The 21207-nt window shown below is 46.2% G+C and overlaps 1 protein-coding gene across 1 annotated transcript in view; it reads right to left on the bottom strand.

Annotated features, from left to right (window-relative positions):
* RYR3 (ryanodine receptor 3) overlaps positions 1-21207 on the bottom strand; it is a 1291138-nt gene that overhangs the window by 482505 nt on the left and 787426 nt on the right. The window contains 2 exon segments of the mRNA XM_029600192.1: positions 12611-12732; positions 20938-21005. Of these exon segments, the coding sequence (XP_029456052.1) occupies positions 12611-12732; positions 20938-21005 (190 nt within the window).

The following is a 21207-nucleotide window of genomic DNA, read 5'->3' as shown; positions in this document are numbered from 1 at the left end:
GGTCCATGCAAAAGAAAGAAAGAAATAATTTATAGATAGTAGTTTGTTTGGCAAGCACTAATGTGACTGTGGTGTCTTGTCTGTCATTTACTCTTTGATTTGTTTGGTCTACGATTCCAACATTGCTATGTAGACAGTACACACTAGCCTGCATTGATAAGTTTTGGACTATTATTAATTGGCGATGTGGTGCACTACTACTTACATGAATGGCCATGTGTGATGTATTTCCATTCGGTGACGTCTGTTCACAATTTTTGCAATTGTCATTTTTCTCTTTTCTGGTACATTTTTATGTCATCAACATGCTGGTAAAATATTTTGAAATTGAGTGTGTAGTACAGTGTTTGTATTGAAATTGACTGATAAGACTTGTGTAACTGGGTTTAAACAAACTCAGTATGAGTGCATCAGGCAGAAAGTCTGGTGCTGAGAAAAGGAAACTAAAGAAACAGAAAAAACATGAGAGATCTGAAGTGAACAGGCAGAAAAGCTTATGAAATTGACTAGTTTTTTTGCCCAACAAACTACTGCAGGGCAGGAACAGAGTAGCGAGCAATCTGCAATGAACATGCATATAGATGATGAAGGAGTTAAGATACACAGTGATGAAAGGAAATTAGTGTAAATGTCAATGACGAAGGCAATGCCATAATGCTGGTGAATGTTGATGCAGCTTTACATGATAATGGAAAAGTAAGGATATTAAGCAGTGATATAAACAAATGCATAGACAATATTGACAATGATAACGGGGTGCAGACAGATGCCATCGAGAGCACTGCCCCAGCAAATTTGCATTTAAATATGTCTGATTCATTGCAAATTGAGTAGGTTAAGTGAGGACCATATAAACTTTCTGCATTTTAGTTTCCTTTTAATGTTAAAAGATGTTGATTATCTGAGAAAATTTATCGTAAATTGAAGAATGGTGAAATTATTGAATGCAGTTGGCTCATGTACTCAAAGTGACAGGATGTTATTTTCTGCTTTTCTTGTAAGCTTTTTGGCAATTCCAAACCCCAGCTTACAGAGAACAGTTATAGCGGCTGGAAGCATGAATCTTCTAGTCTGTGAGACCATGAATAGACACAAAACCGTTAGGAATTAACGCAGAAGTGGAAGCTTTGCACAGCTCATTGAAGATGAATACAGCACTTGATGCACACACTCAAAAATTGATTGAAAATAAAAAATTCACGATCAAAATGTTCTGTACCATATTATAACAATAGTTCAATATGTAGCTGAAAGAAGCTTACCATTTTGGTGGAAATGTTGAGAAATTGAACAAGTCAAGCAATGGACATTTTCTTGGCCAAGTTGAACTACTTGCAAAATGCAATCTGCTTTGAAGAAGCAGCTTCGATGTATTGAAAATAAAGAGACATTTTACCATTAATTAAGAGCCGACCCCTCCTAAAATTGTAAAGGTGCTCTATCTCTGTAGCAAAGGAAGGGACAAGGGCTGGGGGTGGACTGACAATCACAATTTAAAGGTGGGCTGGACTGCCCACCAATCTTTTCTTTCAGCGGTTTTTGCTAGGTAAAGTCCTGCATCCTCTGTTTTTAATCTGTTCTTCCCCCTCCCCACACATTCTTTGCAGCCTACCTGGCATCTGGTTCATGCTCAATTTGAGCCTTCAGCCTTTGTATGCCTTGACGTGTGTCCAGGATTTGGAACTGCATTTCTTTGTTGTGTCGAGAGTAAGGACCCGACTCACTCACACTCTGATTTGCTGTGGCTTGCCCAATTCAGGCTGATGTGTGGTGGACTTCCATGGCTAAAAAGGGCACCACCCCCTAGGGCATTTGGACGGGATGAGGTTTGTTTCCACGAGCAGGTTTCATGGTCTCTTCATCCAGTAGTCCCAATTTCCCTCCCCAATTTCCCTCCCTCCCCCATTGGGCAGCTGTCACAGGGTGGTGTGGCAGAAATTTCCCTCAGTGGGGCCTGCAATTCTCCCACCATCCTCCTTTGAGTTGGGCTGGGGTCAGTTGTTTGTGGGTCTGCATTGTTGATTGGACAAGCCCAAAATCATGCTGCCACCACTGATTCCTGCCAGGTAGGGCAGTGCGGGGCTGGTGGCATGCTGGTATCTGATGGACCTTTGGACATAGTTGCAGAGGTAGATGTTCCTCAAAGCCTACAGCCTGGGTAAAGCTTGGACAAATTAGGGAAGCCACCTCAGGATTTCAGCTGGCATGTTGTACTGGGATCAGGATCTTCCTAGTGGCACGACTTGTTCACACTGTCTTCCCAGGGACAAGATCCTTGAATCCTTGGGGCCACAGCGGGGTCAGTGGCTCACCTTTTATCACCTGTGTGTTAGGGGGCTGTGTTGCAGGGCAGGGTGAGCAGTGCCAGCTTGCTTTGCATAGGACAGTGCCTGGGGTGTTCTGCTGGGAACACAGAGGCAAATCATAGTTGGGTGATGGAGAGGAGGCAGGCATGAGTGCAGGCCTAGCTATCCTGTAGCAGGTGCCAGGAGTAAGCGTGTGGCCTGCTGTCTACTTCACTTCCTACTCCTGTGGATATCCATTTGGCTGTGGCATTGCTTCTGTCTGGCAGCATGAAAACCACATATTTAAAGATTAAATGAAATAAAAACAGCTGAATGCCTGCTGGCATGCAGGGGATCATCATTTTGGAGGGATGTTGTCTGTTCTGGTGTAGATGCAAGTACGCTGCTACCTATTTGTGTGCTCCCCTTCTTTTCTTGATCCCACCGCAAGCTGATGTCGAGTTTCCTCATGATTGATTAGGCACTCTGATCCCTTTGGTGATGCATAGGCCTTGTGTCTCGTTATTACGACTTGAGTGTGGGTGTAGCCACATGTGGTGAGGCAGTCATCTTAAAAGGGGGCAGGTTGGCCAAGACTGGGGTAGTCATCTTGGACAGAGGCAAGATCCTCTTTGTTCTGCTCTGAGCCGCACTGTTTTGCGGTCAGCAGCTTACTTGGGGGCTGGCTGGAGCTTTCTATTTGCAATGGCTAAATGGCATTAGAGGGGGATGAAGGACACCACAATTGGGATGTGTCAATTCAGTGCCTGCAGGCTTCTGGCTAGGTGTGCGGCCCTTGTGGCCTGAAAGCAGGCATGCAGCCTTCCAGCTTTGGTGAGGCAGACCCTGGACACAAGATGTGCCGAGTGGGACACCCTATTTGTATGGCAGATAGTGAGCCACACCAGAGCTCTAGTGGCACAACATTGTTAGGATCCATTTCCGGCAGGAACCCCCTCACAAGTACATCCACACACTACTGTTCCAGATGCCTGCGGCCCAGGAATGGCACCCAGCCATCCAGATCAATGGGTGTTGCTTTGTAGGTATCTGAGCAGTTTCCTAGGGGTGGAAGACCCTCCAGTGTTAGTGACCTGTCTATATATATGTTGGGGTAGATATTTAAAAGCCATTTAGACAGATAACGGGAAAGTTATCCATCTAAATGGCTTAGCCGTGTATTTAAAAGGCTTATCTGGCTAGAATTTAGTCAGTTAAGTCGGGGGCTTTCCTGGGACAGGAGTTAGGTATTCCAGGGAGGAGCAGAGTTAGCTGGTTAACTTAACCGGCTAACTCTAGCATGCCATAGGGCAGGTCTAAAGTTAGCCAGAGACACATATCCGTCTAACTTAACTAGCCGCTCAGCGACTGAATATTTATCCCAAGCTGTATATATAGATAGATATACATACATATGTATTATACATGATACTGTCCTCCACTTGTGGCTTCCAAGGTGTCGAGGTTGTTGCAGGTCTTGATTCCAGCAGAAGCACATCCTGGGTTCTAATCCAGCAGTTGACCTGTAGCTGAATCGGGGTAGGGCACATGAAGGCAGGCAGTTTTCTGAAAGGGGAAATGTGTACCTTCTGTGCACAGTCTGCAGCAAGCTTGAGGTAAGGGTTAGCAGTATTTAAAAAACAAATAATTCTGCCACTTGCATGGTCTCTAACTCTGGTATAATTTCCCATATGTTTAATGCAATTTTGGTTAAAGCTGCTCTCCTGATGCTAGCCACACCTGGGGATAACAGTGCACAAATAAGATCTGTTCACCAATTAGCATAATTCTGCTTCCTAAAAGTCATTACTGCAGATTGCTTTCTACTAGCACCGCAATGTGCCTAACACAATCTGCTTCGCTCTTTCTTATCTGCTCCCTCCTTTAGTGCCATACATTCAAACTTTTCAGACTTATTTTCAGACTTCTGGCAATTTCAAGCAGACGTTGAGTCCATTATTTGTATTTCTATTTTATATGCACCACCCACTTAATATCGGATGATGTAAATAGTTTGGGTCCTTTATTTGTATGATTTGTATTTAAGTTCGTGGAGTCATTTATCTGTGTGCTCTGTTTTTAAATACTCTTCTTAGCAACTATGGATTTTCTGAGTTTATCACATGCCTTCTTGACTTTTGTTATTGACCTGCCTTCATCTTGTCCATTGAGAGGCAAAGTAATCAAGCACATCCCTGTGACTCTTGACTCTTGACTGTGCCTTTTCTCATAGGGAACAATGGGTATGGATCTGTTTGCCATTCAGCAAAGAAAATTACAATATTCTTATTGTCTCTAGTTCCAACAGATACATGGCTCTGCTATGTGTCCAGGACTCTAAATGTAAGCTCGGCAGCTTAATGCCCTCAGTTACTTCTTTTTCATCAATGCCTTGCATTCCTCAAGTTCCCCAGTGTTCCATATTGTAGCTCAAAGTTCAAGTCTCTGTTTACCTAGTGAAATTCAAAATGGAGGTCTGAGATATTTATCTGTGAAAAGAGTATTTCCTATTTTGACTAGACCATACAAAGCACCGTGTGTCTCATAATTCAAGTCTCTGTATACCTAAAGTATCAGAAATGGAGGTTTGAGATACCTATCTACGAAAAGGGTATTTCCTACTTTCATTGGTCCATAAAAAGCATTATGGCTTAGCACCAGTCATTCTCCCAATGTTTTCCTCTGGCAGTGGCATGTGTGTTACTTATCAGAGTCTATGCTTGCATATAATTTAAACCTATTGACAACTAATACTGTCTTTTCTTTTCATCAGGCCTTATTGCACCCAAATACCTATTTTCGACTGTCTTGTCTGTGGCAGTGGGTGTGCATCACTTTTACCTTTTAGACAGCTCAGGCAGGTCAGATACTCCTTACAACAGTAATAACTTCAAATTCACTCCCAGTTGCCTTTTGTTAGTACCATGCGATTGTTAGCATGGAGCCAATCTGAATTTTTGACACAAGAAGGTTGGCATCTAGCAACATGCTCCTTGCCATCCCTGTTGTTCAACGCTTCCTCATGGTTACTCCGCGTGATTAGCCATAGGCCTGTTGTCAGATACCATGTCATATGTGATAAGTTGGAGCTATGCTATTGATTTATTTTCTGGCATTTGATCCACAGCACGATTCAAGACTAGTTAACCTTTTCAACTTGTCAAGTCTGTATACTTCATGAGTTCCAGCATTGCTAATTTTGTATCTCAGGATATTATTAGGTCTTTGTGTACGTCAAAGGTTTTATGCACTCTGAGTAATCTGAATGAAGTCAGGAGATATCCACTTGCATGTCAGCTTTTCTGTGTGTCCTCTGTTCTCTTTTTTCAGCAACTTATGCACCTGTTACCACTTTGATTTGCCCTGCCGGTAGAGCACATGTCACTTGGTCTTCAGACTTTATGCACATGTAGGGTCCTTAGGCATTGGAAAAGTTATTTACTTTATTTGTGGATTTTGTTCCTCAGGCGCCCGTCCTATGGGTTGGCAGTTCTAGAGTGGTTTGATCTGTTAAACTGTCTATTCTGCCTTGGAAAAGATTGCTGCATACTCTTGTGACTTCATGTTACACAGATATTCCTGCAGAGGAGGACAGTGAAGCGCTAGCTTGCACGTTTTCCTGCAAACAGCATCCTACTTGCTCAAGACCTGAAAAGCAGTTCTTTAACAAGTGTTCAACCTTACTATGGTGAATCTTAGCTCATGCGACAGAGGTACTATCTTGTGGTTAATCTCATTCTGTCAGGAGAATTCAGGTATGGTTACTACGCACCCCCTGTAATATTGTGGACTTCTTACTACCTCGAGGTTTTCCACTAGGCATTTCAATCTTTCTGATTTTCCTGCTATGGTTTTTAAGATCTTCACACAAATCCTACGGCTATTGCAAACACACTATATAACAGTAGTTATATTTCTTATTGCAGGGTCTCTAGACATATCCTTATGCATCTTGGCAGATTCATTCTAGCGAATTGCATAATTTATTGTGGCCATTTCACACTTCCTTACCTAAAATGTGTGGGGTTTTTTTTTGCCGTTTTACTGTTGATGTGGTCAGATATCCAGGCAGTAGTGGCCATAGGCATGTGTGTTTTGTTGACCAAAGTTGCTTGGGCATCCAGCACCATGTTCTCACCTCCTCCCCATGACGGGGTCTTCCATTTTGCTACTCAACACTGAAGGGTGGCACAGGCGCTATTCAATGGTTAATTACCTAATTGGTGACTTTTTCCTCATTCCTTCTGCTACTCATTCCCAAGTTCAGGGTGATTTCAGGTATGCTTAGTCTGCACTCCTGGTATAGCATCAAGGGAAGACAGGCAAAATTTAGTTCCTGGTAAAGCAAAACAGGAACATTGCAGTTGCATCATCATATTTTAAGACTTCCACCATGCATTCCAATCTCTTTGCATGGGCCATACAGCCTTCATATCTTCCCACAGTGCCCTGCAGCTCTTGCAACCTTACATTAAGGTCATTTTATTTACTTTCATAGAGTCTATTGACTCATCACTCTGCTTTTCAGGAGTGCTATTTCTTGGGCATCTCATAATTTATGAATAATCAGTTCAGTGCATGCACACCTGATAAAGCTTTGCTTCCAATGTGGGACATACTGCTGTTCGAGTGGGGCTGTTGGCCAAATGGTCTTGGTCAAGTGCATCTCTGTTCTATCAGGCAGAGGTAGGTTGTGACAGAAGACTATGGTTTTACATTTGACTGGTTTTACATCTGGTGGCATGATGCTAACAGGGCTCCCTTCCCCCTGTTGTAGTATCTTAAAGCTGGAGACTCTGTAGCATTGTTGTTGCTCTTGTGTGCCACACAATATTGCTGTCATAACTGCTTTGTTTCACCAAATGTTTCACTAGGTTGATGGGGAGACCACGGCAAGTGAGGTATCACTAGCATGAACTTGTGAGAGGTTGACCACATCCTGGGCTGCACAGCAAATGCAATGTTTGAAAACTTGCCAAGCAGAAAATACCAAGTAGCAGGGTATTCCTGCTCCTATGTTGCATCGGTGAGTGAGAGCAAGACAAGTTGCCTGTCAAGTCTTCAGCTTTGATGGCTAAGATTGGCCTGCTCACCACCCAGATTGTGTTGGCATGCTTAAGAAGTGACACCTGCTCTTTTATGGATCAGAACATCATTGCACCACAGAGAACTTCTCCAGTAATCTAGGATCAAATTGCAGGATAACCCAAAGGATGAGGCTTCATGGGCCCTGCATGCAGTAGTGCTACACTGGGGCTCGAGGGTGGTGGAACTGCGAAAATGTGTGTTATTGACATTAAATATGATGTTTTGCAACTGTGCTACATTAGCAAGAAGTGTAGAAAAAAATGCAATACTTACAAAAATGGCTGTCTTTCCCACCTTCAGAAAGCTGCAGGAAGGGAAGTGCATCAAGAAAGAGAGAGTGTGCGGCGAGAGCATATGATGTTATCAGTGACGAGCATGGCATACAGCCAATAAGACACTATAAAACTGGTGGTATGTTCATGACACAGAGGTTAGCATGAGGAGTGGTGTGTGAGAGATATGGCAGCTATACGAGTGATACAACATCAGGCCTCAACCGAGCAAGTCAGCAGAGTGCAGAGCAAGACACATTATCAGCAGAGCGGATTTGATGAAGCACAATTATGACTGAACAGCCAGTGTCAAATCCCTCTAACTCGGGTTAAGGCAGTCCTCCGCAGCAGTCGAAGGATGGAGAGTCTGTGATCAGTGTGAATGGAGGTCACCGTGTGAGTGACTCTATGTTTACCATTGGTGGGCCAAGACATGTATTTGGGCTCACAGTCCTAGCAGGGCCAGTCCAGTACCAAGTAGGGTTGTGAATGTCTTTAGCAGGGTGTGGTGCTATCAGATAGCAGCAACAGCATGTGCTGGGGAGAAAGAAAAGTTAATGGAGAAAAGCCCATCACCCAAATCCCTGATTAGCCTGACTGGAGTCAGTGAAGTGAGACCTGATGTCAGACCGGGCTGCATGTTCATGTTTGGAGATGGACCCAATGTGATAGTGGAGGTGGTGTATGAGGAGCCTACTGGTGTCTGAACTGGAGGAGAAACTGCGCCACTTTGGTGGGCTGTCCAAGTTGAGGCCCAAAGCCAGAGTGCCTCAGCCACAGACACCAAAGTTGCAGTACAGAGCCTGGGGTTTGGCCGAGCATTACCGCCTAAGTCTATGGAAGCAGCTAGACCATTATTGGCTCAGAGGACCTTGTCTGTGGAATTAGCCACCATGCAAAATCCAGTACAACAAGCTAGCAGAGACCATGGACAGTCATCTGATGACTGTTCCACTAGTTTGTATTCATTGGGACAGTCAAGGGCCCTGCATATTCCATGGAGTCAGGATTGCCGCAAGTGGTGCATGGCAGTAAGCCCCAGACAGGCCAAGGAATTCTATATAGTAGTAATCCACAGAGTTAATCTCATGATACAAGGCCCTAAAACCTACAGGGAGAGGTGCATCATGGACATGGAGACTCCAGCTTCATGATCCAGCTCAGAGATGCCTTCTGGAGAAGGCTCCTTACCTCAAAGAAACTCTCCAGTTCCCATCAGTGGAGGGAATGCATCCTCCCTGGCCAGTGACACCTGAATCTTTTATAGAAGATGAATTGATGGAACAGCCTGTGTCCCAGCCACCTTGAGCAAGAGAACAACTCTATTGAGTGTCACAAGGAAAGCATATTGTGGCACAAAAAGTCCAAGGGATATTTGGCCTGCAATATCCAGTCGTGCCTGTTTATGTCATGAACCATGACGAAGATAATCAAGAATCATGGCTGGCTGAGAACACAGATCAAGTCATCAAAGAATTCCTCCGACCCGAAAGGAGTAATGGAGCAAACCAATTACTGAAAGGCACTGGATAGAAAGGTGGCCAAGATGAAGCTGGGCTGCAATGTCCATAAACATGCGGTAGTGTGTCATATGAGAAATGGGAACCAAAGAAAGTATAAGATTAATTGCCTCCTCCCCAATGGGGTAACCATCCAGAAGTCCAGCCCGGACCACTACAAACCAGCCAAGCTGATGGAAGAAGAAGAAGCTGAAGATAGGATAGTACTGTGAGGTGGGCTTGTTCTGAAAACTGTTTCAGATCCAGAGGAGGTTGAACCCAGGATTTTTCTCTATCTCTTTGTCTGTCTGTTCTTGTTTTGCAAAGAAACTTTTTCCAGTTAGCTTAAGTGAGATTGAAATTATTGAAGTCAAATGAATTATTGGCTTTCCCTCCAAGGGAGGGTAGACTGTGTTACATTGAGGATGCTACAGTCTACCAAATGGCCTGGCTATCAAGAAATCTTGAAGGCAAGAAGATCCTCTTAGTTAATGTTTTGAACAGTGTTTTGTCCTTCTGGGGAGAGTTGTTTTGTTATTGTTGATGTTGAGAGATAGAATATGGAAATGAAGTATTTATATTCCTGGATAAATCCTGTAAATTGTTAAAAAAAAAACCATATTGGTATGGTTTTGAAAAGAAAATTTATGCAAAAATGCTTATAGAAAAATTATAAAATGACCAAAAATAACAAAAAATGGTGTTTGTTGATTCCTTTTTCTAATTAATTGCTTAATTATTTATTTCCTTTTTCCACTTGGAGTCTTTCAAGGGGTTTAGTAATCTATGCTGCTAATTTATTTTTTCTTTACAGGCACTGGTTTTATCATCGGTATGTGCTCCCATATCCCCTAATAAGTAATAAAGTAGAGGCCATGTATGAGGTGCAGAGAGAAGAAGCAGCAGAAGAAGAAATCTTCCTTCATGAGATCTAATGGGAGAGGATGTAATGCTATTCAATGGTTAAATAAAGATATGTGATATCCCCCACTGGGAATAGAAATAGGAGAGTTTTGGGTATTTTTCTGTAATGGTTTCCTGCTGACCGGTGCGGGTGTTGCCTGGGATGGGATGAGCTCTCCTTAATCCTTAGTGGGCCTTGCAAGTAGTCAATTGAAGGAGCAATGAGGCCTATGGTTCCCCACCTTGTTGGGAGAAAGAGGTCAAAGGTACCTGTTTTAGTGGGACTTCCTCCAGGAGACTGTGGTGGAAGCATATTTTTTAATAGGTGAGTTTAAAAGTTTTGTGGTAAATGTTGAAATGTGAAGTATAGTGGGTATTCTTCCCCCCAGGAGAATGTAAGAATTAGTGGTTTTTGATAAATGTTTCTATGATGGTTTCCCTCTTGAAGAATTACTAGGAGGTGTAGTTCAAATGTGAGTTATAATGTTGTCTAGTATGTGTATGTAAATTCTGATATTGAGTCTTAAAACTATGCAGGTTGCAGGCTCTACTTGGGAGGTGTCTCCTTGTGGTGAGACTAGAAAGTGGTGTTAATATCTGTACTATGTTGTATGTTTAAGCTGTTTAGCATTTGCTGAAAATTGGTATTTATGTATGTGCCCATCCACTCAATTTTATTTTTTTTGGGGGGGAGAGGGGGGGGGGGGAAGTGCAGAGACTTCCAGATGGTTCTAAATCCCTATCCTAGGTATTCCAGGTTAGTGGGAGAAACCATTTCCTTACAGCACCTCCCCTTGAAGCTGACTGTGAATGGTAGCTCTTTAGTTCACTTGGAGGGGCAAGTGATTTAGAAATTGTGGTCATTTTGCATTGGCTTCCGGAGAGTAAGGAACTGGTTTTGGGAGCTGGTTGTTTTGGAAGAGATTTCTGCAGTGCACCCTTTGCCTATCAGGGTCTGCTTCCAGTTTAGGAAAAAGATTTTGGTTTACATTTTGGGTACTTTTACTGAGTTTACTTGGGGTGAGACAATGGTCCATTTCTGGTGAGGGTCAAGACCTATATCCAGGGGCTGGGGCGGTAAGACCTGTGTATCCCTTCCCCCTGAAAAGGCAGGGCAGCAGTGACTCAACTCAGCAGAAGATAAATGTTTTTGGACTTGGAAAGTGTTTTACCCTTTTTGGTTTGTGAGGAGGTTTAGTGCCACCCCTCCTTACAGATGAAGTTGGGTTATATTAGCCTGTTTTTTCAATGCAAATCTGTCCTAATGAGAGGTCACGACAGAAGTCCAAGGAGCAGAGGCAAGAGCTTTTGGAGACCCACATCTGGATCTCCACCCTTTGGGACACAGGACACAGAATGGGGATGATTTGGACTTATGTGGAGCTCAGGTACATTTATGTGACAAAGGAGATCCTTGTCACTTTTAGGGATTTCCCTGCCCAACTAGGATTTTCTTATCAGCTCAGTCCCTGAGGGATGAGATATAGCCCAAGACCTGGTGCTGAAAAACATATACAGAGAGTGGAGAACAGAGTTCAGTGAAAGATGCCAGTTGTAACCCAGATGTAAATACAGATGATTGATTATTTAAATCGGAAAAAATCAAAGTAAACTTTTATTTTGAATACCCACTACTGTGTTCTGTCTGGTCCCTGCAGCACAGCATCACAGAAAGCAGTTAGTAACACATAAAGGGAAGTCACTATACTGCCTGGGCCTAGAAGGTCATCCTTCCCCCCATAGAAAGGACTCATACCCTGGGACAAACAAAGAGGGGAAATATGACTACAAAGACAACCCTAAGAAGCAAATTCTTGTATGGCCCTTTAATATAGCACCTCCATGGAAAAGGGTTACATATAGTTGAAATCTGAAATGTATTGTACCTTACAGTTTATGTGAAATCTATCCCAATATTACAATTTGCCTTCAAATTTTGTTGACAATGCCCCTATTGGTTGCTTCAGCAAAACACAGCTTTTCTAAACTTAAGCTCATAAAAAAAAACATTTAAGATCTAGCTTGAGCCAAGACTGTTTAAAGGATTTGTCTATTATAGCAATTAAACAGGAACTAGATCGGAAAACTGGCAGAGTAGGAGATAAATTTGCGTCCAGCCAAGTTCATCAAATTTGGTTTAAGTAGTCTAGAATAAAGTCTGTTTTACCTAATTGTAGTAAAATTACTTTTACAGACAGACAGGGTTTCAGATTCTGCATCATTGCTATTATTTTCCATTTACTAATATGTCATTTTTCTTTATTGTGTACAACAATTAGCCTTGCTTTGGTGACTTTATATTTACTTAAGTTTGTAGTTTTTGTTTTTTTTTACTATATTTTGAACTGTGGAGAGGAAACATCCATAGAGGAGTAGTCTTAACAGATGGAACATTTCAGAACAGTAAGAAATGGCTTTTCACTCATTCCAAGGTTATTTATATTTCTATTTTCTTCTAATAGTTCCTCTGGTTCCAATCTTTCTAGACCCTTCTATCACAGCCCACTGCCTCCCCTGATACCTTTCACATCCTTGATTCTTCTAATCCCTGGAGGGTCCTTACCTTGCCACCATCTCTTTTTCTTTATTGGATGCGTATCCACTGCTGCTAAGAGTCTTGATGGGGGAGGACAGGAAGTAGAGGCAGTGATTCTTGAAATACTGATCAACCAGTGGCAGGAGAACCTAGGATATGAAATGAGCTTATGTTTGGATATTGCACTGTGCTATAAATCTCAGTGTCCCTATTATATGATGTAAAGCAAGGGGAGCCTGGTGTGACATGGAAAAAGAGGAAGTTTCATAGATCTTTCATATAAAGGAAGCATCACACTTGCAAAGTGTCTTTCAAGGACATACTTACATATATGGGTTCCTTCTATGGGACTCTGCATGTAATAAAGCTCCAGATATTCTAAGGATCCTTCCAGTGGGACAGTGTATATATTAGCTGCAGGCGCATTAAGGAGTCTGTTTACTAAAGTGCATTATTGCAGATTTTTAATGGGCATTACTGTAGGCCATTTGACATGGTATTTAGTAAAGGACATTAAGCCTTTAGTAAATACTGTGTTAAATGTGGTTTTACAATGACCAGCAATGCACGAATGTTACCAACATCAGAAATGCATCCGTTACATTAATCCACCACCCTTCCCTAAATGATCAGCAGAAACCCCTCCCCAGCACAAGCAGGACCCCTCCAGCAGAGGCCCCTTCAAGTAGACTGAAACTCCTATTGTTCTATGCTTTCTCCAATCATGCTTCACTCACACCCATTTACCTCCTCCTGCACTTTTACACAGATTTAATCCTGAACTATCTCACCCCTCATTTCCTCCTATTCTTTCTTTTCCTCACCTCCTATACCTTATCCATTCCTGATGCTCTCTTTTCCTTACCTCTTCCTATGTTCTTTCCCTCTACCTCCTCCTCCTCTATAATCCCCTTGGCTACTCTTGCGCATTATCTCTTCCTTGAGCATACTCTTTCCCTCACCTCCTTTCCTGCACTCTCTCGCCCCCTTTACCACTTCTCCTGTGTTCTCTCAACTGTTTTCCTGTGTTCTTTCTCTCAGTCCTACTTTTACCTATGCTCCCTCTTTTTCAGTCACCCACCTCCTCTTTCCTGTCTGTAGCAATCAATCCCATGCTTTCCCTCCCCACTTTCCCCCCAACCAGGAAGCCAATACTTGACCTTCTTCTCCCCACACTGTGCTGCCAATCCCTGAACCACATCTCCACATACACCAGAGACAGTGGCCTGTAATGTGATTATTTTCTATGCAGGAATACTAGAACTAGAAGGGAGATTCATTAGCACAGAGCAGCAAGGTAGCTTATCACTACTCCAGTTAAAATTAATTGGTCATTGTTTCAACCTGGGGCAGGGAGATACGATCCCATCCCTCTTGTTACGGTTGTGCACCCTTGGGCCGGCTGAAACAGTGGATGGTATGCTGCGGAGGCCCACAGCGAGTGTCTCAGCCGGGAGGTGGCACTGAATAGACTCAGAAGAGGCTTCACCACTGGAAGTCCGCGGTCCCCCCAGGAGGAGCCCGTAGGGACCCGGACCCCTTGGACTTAGGTGGGACCCTATGTGACCAAGGGTCCGGACTGCGGCCGAAGAGATGGATGAAGGACAGCTGGGCTCAGGTAGATGAAGAGTCTTCACCCTTTGAAGCCTGCGGCTCCCCCGGGAGGAGCCCGTGAGAGCCCGAGCCGCTGGGACTTAGGAGAATCCTCTGAGTCAGCAAGTACCAGATGCCTGAGATGATGAAAGAAGCCGAAGTTGGAGTCCAAGAGCGAAGCCGGGTCAGAAGCCAGAAGTCCGATATCCAAACCAAAGCTAGGGACGTAAGCCAAAGAAGGAGTCGTGGGACGGAGCCGGGTCAAAACCAGAAGACAGAGAACGAACCAAACCAGGAGCAGAAGCCAGAGACGTGGTCAGGAGACGAAGCAGGGTCAGAAGCCAGGAGTCAAGCATCAGCGGAGGTGAACCGAAGTCCAATGCAGCAACTAATAACACAGAAGACTGTGGAACCTCGTTGCAAGGCCCTGAACTGCTGCAGCTGCTGGGTTTAAATGGCCCGGCAACTCATCAGGGGCTGTTTCTGTGTTTTCCCACGCTGGCCCCTTTAAGAAGAAACCCTAGCGCACATGCGCACGCCTAGGGGGTGGGGCCAGCCGGGGATCAGTGTCGGTGTCTCCTTTGCAGGGAGAACGCCACAGAGGGCCGTGTCTTCGGCCTTGGAGGCCGGGGGGAAGGCGTCCTTGCGGCCGGGCCGGCCGCAAAGTAAGTGCAGGTCCTGGGTCACGGCCCGGGACCGTAACAGTACCTCCCCTCTTACACCCCCTCCCTGGAGGCCTGGGTTTACTTGGGTGATCCTCATGGAACTGACGAAGGAGATTTTTATCCAGGATATTAGAGGAGGGTTCCCAGGAATTCTCCTCTGGGCCGAATCCCTCCCATGAGATGAGGTATTCCCACCAGCGGTGGTGGAATCGAATGTCCAGGACATTCTTCACCGTATAGGTGCCATCGGTCTCGGCCTCGGCCTCAGTGGCGGTGGGTTCCGGAGGCTTGGCATGAAAGGTGGAAAGCACCACAGGCTTAAGCAGGGACACGTGGAACACGTTGTGAATGCGCAACGTGGACGGTAGTTGTAGGCGGTAGGATACAGCCCCAACTCGCTCTGCCACTGTGAATGGACCAATATATCTGGGAGCCAGGTGCATAGAAGGGACCCATAACCAAATATTTCTCGTGCTCAACTATTTATTTATTTTATTATTTATTTGCAATTTTTGTATACCGACATTCGTTAGGTAAACATCACATCGGTTTCCATGTAACAACTAGACCTTACTCCCTCGAAGGAGGACCGGGGCCGGGCACCGTAGTCTGTCAGTGTACTTCTTCGCCCTGGCGGCGGCTGTCCAGAGTTTTTCCTGGGTAGAAGTCCGTGACGTGAGTTGGACCGCAGGCGAGGGTACTGTCAGTGGTAGAGGCAATGGAGGCCTAGGGCTCTTTCCATAGACCAGCTGGAAGGGGGACAGGTCAGTTGCAGAGTGTTTGTGGCAGTTATATGAAAACTCTGCCCAGGGTAAAAAGGTGACCCAGTCATCTTGTAGCTCTCCAACGAAGGCCCGGAGGAAGGTCTTCAGAGTTCGGTTGGTCCGATCAGCCTGACCATTGGCCTGGGGGTGGAAAGCAGTAGTGAGATCCAACTGCACTCCGAATGTCCTGCAGAGGGACCTCCAGTACTTTGCCATAAACTGTGGACCATGGTCTGAGGTAATGTGCGAAGGGAATCCATGTAGTCGGAAGACGTGCAGTGTAAAGAGGCTAGCTAAATCCGGCGCTAGATGCAGTTTGGCGAGAGGCACGAAGTGGGCCACTTTTGAGAAACGGTCGACCGTGACCCAGATCATGGTCTTCCCATTGGAAACCGGCAAATCCACAATAAAATCGGTAGAGAGGTGAGTCCAGGGTTCCATGGGAACGGGTAGCGGTTGCAGGAGCCCCCAGGGGCGTCCATGCAGAGGTTTCTGCTGGGCACAGGTAGGACACGACTGGACATAGTTTTGTACATCCTTCTTGACCTGTGGCCACCAATAGAACTTGGTCAGAAGTTCTAGCATCCTGGCAATTCCTGGGTGCCCAGCGGTCAGTGAGTCGTGGGCCCATGCTAAGACTCTCCTGTGGGAACGAGAGGGCACCACTGTATTACCTATGGGAGCCACCTCGGAGGCGGCCAACAGGACTTTGGCTGGGTCCAAAATGTACTGAGGCGGGTTGGTGGTGTCTTCAGTCTCCGTCGTATGGGAGAGAGCATCCGCCCGGACGTTCTTGGAGGCTGGTCGGTAACGAAGTGAAAATCGAACCGGCTGAAAAAGAGTGACCAGCGCGCCTGCCGAGGATTAAGACGCTGAGCATGGCATATATATTCAAGGTTCTTGTGGTCGGTGTAGACGACAATCGGATGTTGGGCCCCCTCTAACCATTGGCGCCACTCTTCAAAAGCTAGTTTGATGGCCAGCAGCTTCTTATCACTGATGCCGTAGTTCCTCTCTGCGGGCATCAACTTACCTGAGTAGTAGGAACATGGCAGGGATCTGCCTCCGGCGGACAGTTGGCTTAGCACAGTGCCAACGGCTATGTCAGAGGCATTGACCTCTACGATGAACTGGCGTTAGGGGTCTGGGTGGAGAAGGCAGGTGTCCTAGAGGAACACTTCCTTTAATTCCTGAAAGGCCCACGTGGCCGTGGTTGGCCAGTTCTTGGCATCGGCCCCCTTCCTGGTGAGGGTCGTCAATGGAGCCACCATCTGGGAATAATGGAGAATAAATTGCAGATAAAAATTGGCAAAGCCGAGGAACCGCTGGAGTGCCTTAACCCCTGCTGGTTGAGGCCAATCCTTGATGGCGACAACCTTGTCCGGGTCCATGCATTTTATTTTACTTTATATTTTTTACTTAGTTTATTTTATATTAGTTTTTTATTAGATAGCTTTGATTTTAAGTACATTGTTATAAACCATTTTGATCAATATTTGTATTGGTAAACGGTATATAAATACGTTAAATAAATAAAATAAAATAAGCCTGTAGAGGATACGATATACCACAAGAATGGTAGTGATTCTTACTCGAATTTGCATTTTTCAAGTTTCGCGTAGAGTCGATTCTCCCGCAATTTCTGTAGTACCTGGCGGACATCTTGACGGGGTGTTCCCAAGTCACTGGAATATATCAGGACATCGTCAAGGTAGACAATTACAGAAGTATGAAACATCTCCCACAGAACCTCATTCATGAGATTCTGAAAGGCTGCTGGGCCATTGCAAAGGCCAAGGGGCATGACCAGGTATTCGTAGTGGCCATCCCTTATGTTAAAAGCGGTCTTCCATTCGTCTCCAGGATGGATGCGCACTAGGTTGTATGCCCCACGAAGGTCCAGCTTGGTGAAAACCTTGGCTCCTTGCAAGCGGTCGAGGAGTTCAGGAATCAAGGGTAAGGGATACCGATCCTGCCGAGTGATACTGTTCAAGCCCCGGTAATCAATGCAGGGTCGGAGGGACCCATCCTTCTTCGCTACAAAGAAGAACTCGGCTCCAGCCGAGGACTTGGAGGGCCGAATAAAACCTTGATCCAGGTTCTCTCGGATATAGGCAGACATGGCTTGTGTCTCCGGAAGGGACAATGGGTATACCCGTCCCCGGGGTGCTGTGGTACCCGGAAGCAAGTTGATCGCACAGTCGAAGGGGCAATGTTCTGGAAGGATCTTGGCTTTTTCTTTGGTAAAGACATCATGGAAGTCTTGGCAGTGCGAAGGCAGGGCCAAGGAGGCCATCAGGAGAGGTACCGGTGGCCGAGGAATTGTAGCCAGGCAGGAGTCGAAGCAGGCTGGTCTCCAGGATGCCAGCTGGAGGGAATCCCATGAGATTACAGGTGAGTGCTTCCGAAGCCAGGGTAGCCCCAGGATGACCGGATGCATGGATTTCTCTAGGATGTGGAAGAATATCTCCTCCTGATGCAGCATATCAGTGCGTAAGGTGAAAGACTTGGTGCGCGTAGCGATGGTGCCTGAAAGGAGTTTCCCTTGGATGGAAGACACGCGGAGAGGGGGCTTTTGGGGTTGAACCCCAATCTGGAGTTGCTCCACTAAGTCCTTAAGTATGAAGTTGCCCCCTGCTCCAGAGTCGATCAGGGCTTGCGTGTCGAACTCCCCCTCGGGGAGGAGTAAGGTCACCGGCACGATGCACGGGGAGTCAGAGGTGGTATGGCCTAGGGTTAGTTCCCCGACTGTCCCTAGGTCCAAGCGTTCCCAGATGCTCACTACAGCAGGCAATGAAATGGCCCATGCCATCGGAGTACAGGCATAAGCCCAGAGACCGGCGTCTCCTCCTTTCTTCTTGGGAGATAGGGCCCCGACCCACCTGCATGGGTTCGATGTCTTGAGCCCCTGGAGAAGCTGGCGGAGAATTCCCGCTCCAGGAGGGAGTGGTTCCAAAGATCCCAAGCCTACGAGCCGGCCTCTTCTCCCGGAACCGGCGCTGGATGCGGCGATCCACACGACCCGCTAGGTCGATGAGTTCATTCAGGTCATCAGGGAGTTCCCTGGCTGCAAATTCATCCTCGTGTCTTGGGGAGAGACTCTCCAAAAAGATATCATGCAGGCTATCACTGCCCCAGTTTAATTTGGCGGTAAGTGTTTGGAAGTCTACGGTGTGTTCCTCCAAAGGCCGATTACTCTGACGCAGCTGAAACAGCTAGGATGCGGTAGTGGGTTTGCGGGAGGACTCATTGAAGACCCGCCTAAAGGCAGAGACAAAGTGCACCAGGTTGTCCAGGTGGGAGTCCTGGTGCTCCCAAAGGTTGGAGGTCCATGCCAGGAGTCTCCCATCCAGCAGAGAGATAATAAAGCTGGTATTGGCCCGGTCTGTCAGAAACTGAAGTGGAAGGAGGTTGAATCGGATATAGCACTGGTTCAGGAAGCCTCGGCACAACTTCGCATCTCCTGAAAATCTTGAAGGCATTGGCATCTGTATGGGTGCTGTAGATCCGGAACTTGTCCCAGCTCCGGGTACCGGAGGACTGGCAGCCGTGGTTCCGCCAACACGGTTGGCGAGTCCCTGCACCATTGCCATCAGGGTGTCGAGGCAGGCTTGCTGCTGTTGCAGTCTCTGGGCAATACCCGGGATGGCTTTCAAGCCAGCAAGATCCGCTGGATCCACGGCCTTGCAAACTGTTAAGGTTGTGGGCCCTTGGGCCAGCTGAAACAGTGGATGGTATGCTGCAGAGGCCCACAGCGAGTGTCTCAGCCGGGAGGCAGCACTGAAGAGACTCGGAAGAGGCTTCACCACTGGAAGTCTGCGGTCCCCCCAGGAGGAGCCCGTAGGGACCCGGACCCCTTGGACTTAGGTGGGACCCTATGTGACCAAGGGTCCGGACTGTGGCCGAAGAGATGGATGAAGGACAGCTGGGCTCAGGTAGATGAAGAGTCTTCACCCTTGGAAGCCCGCAGCTCCCCTGGGAGGAGCCCGTGAGAGCCCGAGCCGCTGGGACAGGAGAATCCTCTGAGCCAGCAAGTACCGGATGCCTGAGATGATGAAAGAAGCCGAAGTCGGAGTCCAAGAGCTAGGCTGGGTCAGAAGCCAGAAGTCCGATATCCAAACCAAAGCCAGGGAAGTAAGCCGAAGACGGAATCGTGAGACGGAGCCGGGTCAAAGCCAGAAGTCAGAGAACAAACCAAACCAGGAGCAGAAGCCAGAGATGTGGTCAGGAGACAAAGCAGGGTCAGAAGCCAGGAGTCAAGTGTCAGCAAAGGCGAACCGAAGTCCAATGCAGCAACTAATGACACAGAAGACTGTGGAACCTCGTTGCAAGGCCCTGAACTGCTGCAGCTGCCGGGTTTAAATGGCCCGGCAGCATCTGACATCATCAGGGGCTGTTTCTGTGTTTTCCCGCACTGGCCCCTTTAAGGAGAAACCCTAGCGCGTGCCTAGGGGGCGGGGCCAGCTGGGGATTAGTGTCAGCGTCTCCCTTGCAGGGAGAATGCCGCGGAGGGCCGCATCTTCGGCCTTGGAGCTCGGGGGGGAACGCGTCCTTGTTGCCGGGCCGACCGCGAAGTAAGTGCAGGTCCCGGGTCATGGCCCAGGACCGTAACACCTCTGGCACTGATTGGATACAGTCCTTTGGAGGATAGGAAGAGGAAGAGGATCTTCTTTCTTTAAGCCACGTCATCTATGCACAAGAATTGGGGACCAAATCAGGAACATGAGACAGGGACATGAGACTCTAAATGGGGATAGTACTCAAAACTGGATGACATTTGGTATTCTGGAACACTATCCTAGAGAGGGAGGCAGATGGCAACAAAGGCAATAAGAAGGCAGGTGTTCTTCAAGCAATTGGAAGGAAGGCTCCTCTGCGATGGTGCAAGCTGCTTCCTGCTTTGCAACATCTCAAGGTTTTTGTTCATTGTAAGCAGTGGTAATTTTCTAATAAATAAAAGGTACTGGATCAAGTCTACTACTAGCCTCCACCTTCCACTTTTTCCCAATGCAGAAAGGAAAGCATGTTCAAAATGTTTCCAGATTGCTCATCTGGCAGAAAATCACCACCAATTATAGGCCATTAAGAAACTATTTCTGATCTCCTGGCCCACTAAGGGTCCTTTCCAAGGGACATGGTATATGTGAAGGAAGTTCCAGATGCACTAAAGGTCCTTCCTTGGGATACTATAAATGGGAGAGAAACTCCATGTAAACCAAGGGTCCTCTCTATGAGATACTATATGTGAGAGAAGCTTTGCATATCCTAGGGATCCTTCTCATTGGAGACCCCCTGTGAGAAACAGAAATTCCTCTTATTTATATTCACTTACTTTGGCAAAAAATTTGATTTCTTGCTCCTGTGGGGATTTCTCCGATTTACCACTGCTGACCAGTGCTTCTATAATAAAAATAAAAATGTGTATTATTATTATCAGTTTGAGGAAAAACATTGTCAGTGTGTTAAGCTTTCTTCTGGATTTTCTTTAAGTCACTCTAGTACCTTCAACTTGCATATCTTTATGTCCTATATGTTTTTAGTGCTAAGCATTGCCATTTAATCTATGAAGTCCACTATTGAAAACATTTCTCTTATATCTGTT

Source organism: Rhinatrema bivittatum, chromosome 4 (assembly GCF_901001135.1).
Source record: "Rhinatrema bivittatum chromosome 4, aRhiBiv1.1, whole genome shotgun sequence".
Lineage (NCBI taxonomy): Eukaryota > Metazoa > Chordata > Amphibia > Gymnophiona > Rhinatrematidae > Rhinatrema > Rhinatrema bivittatum.
This window is presented reverse-complemented; position numbering and strand designations above follow the sequence as displayed.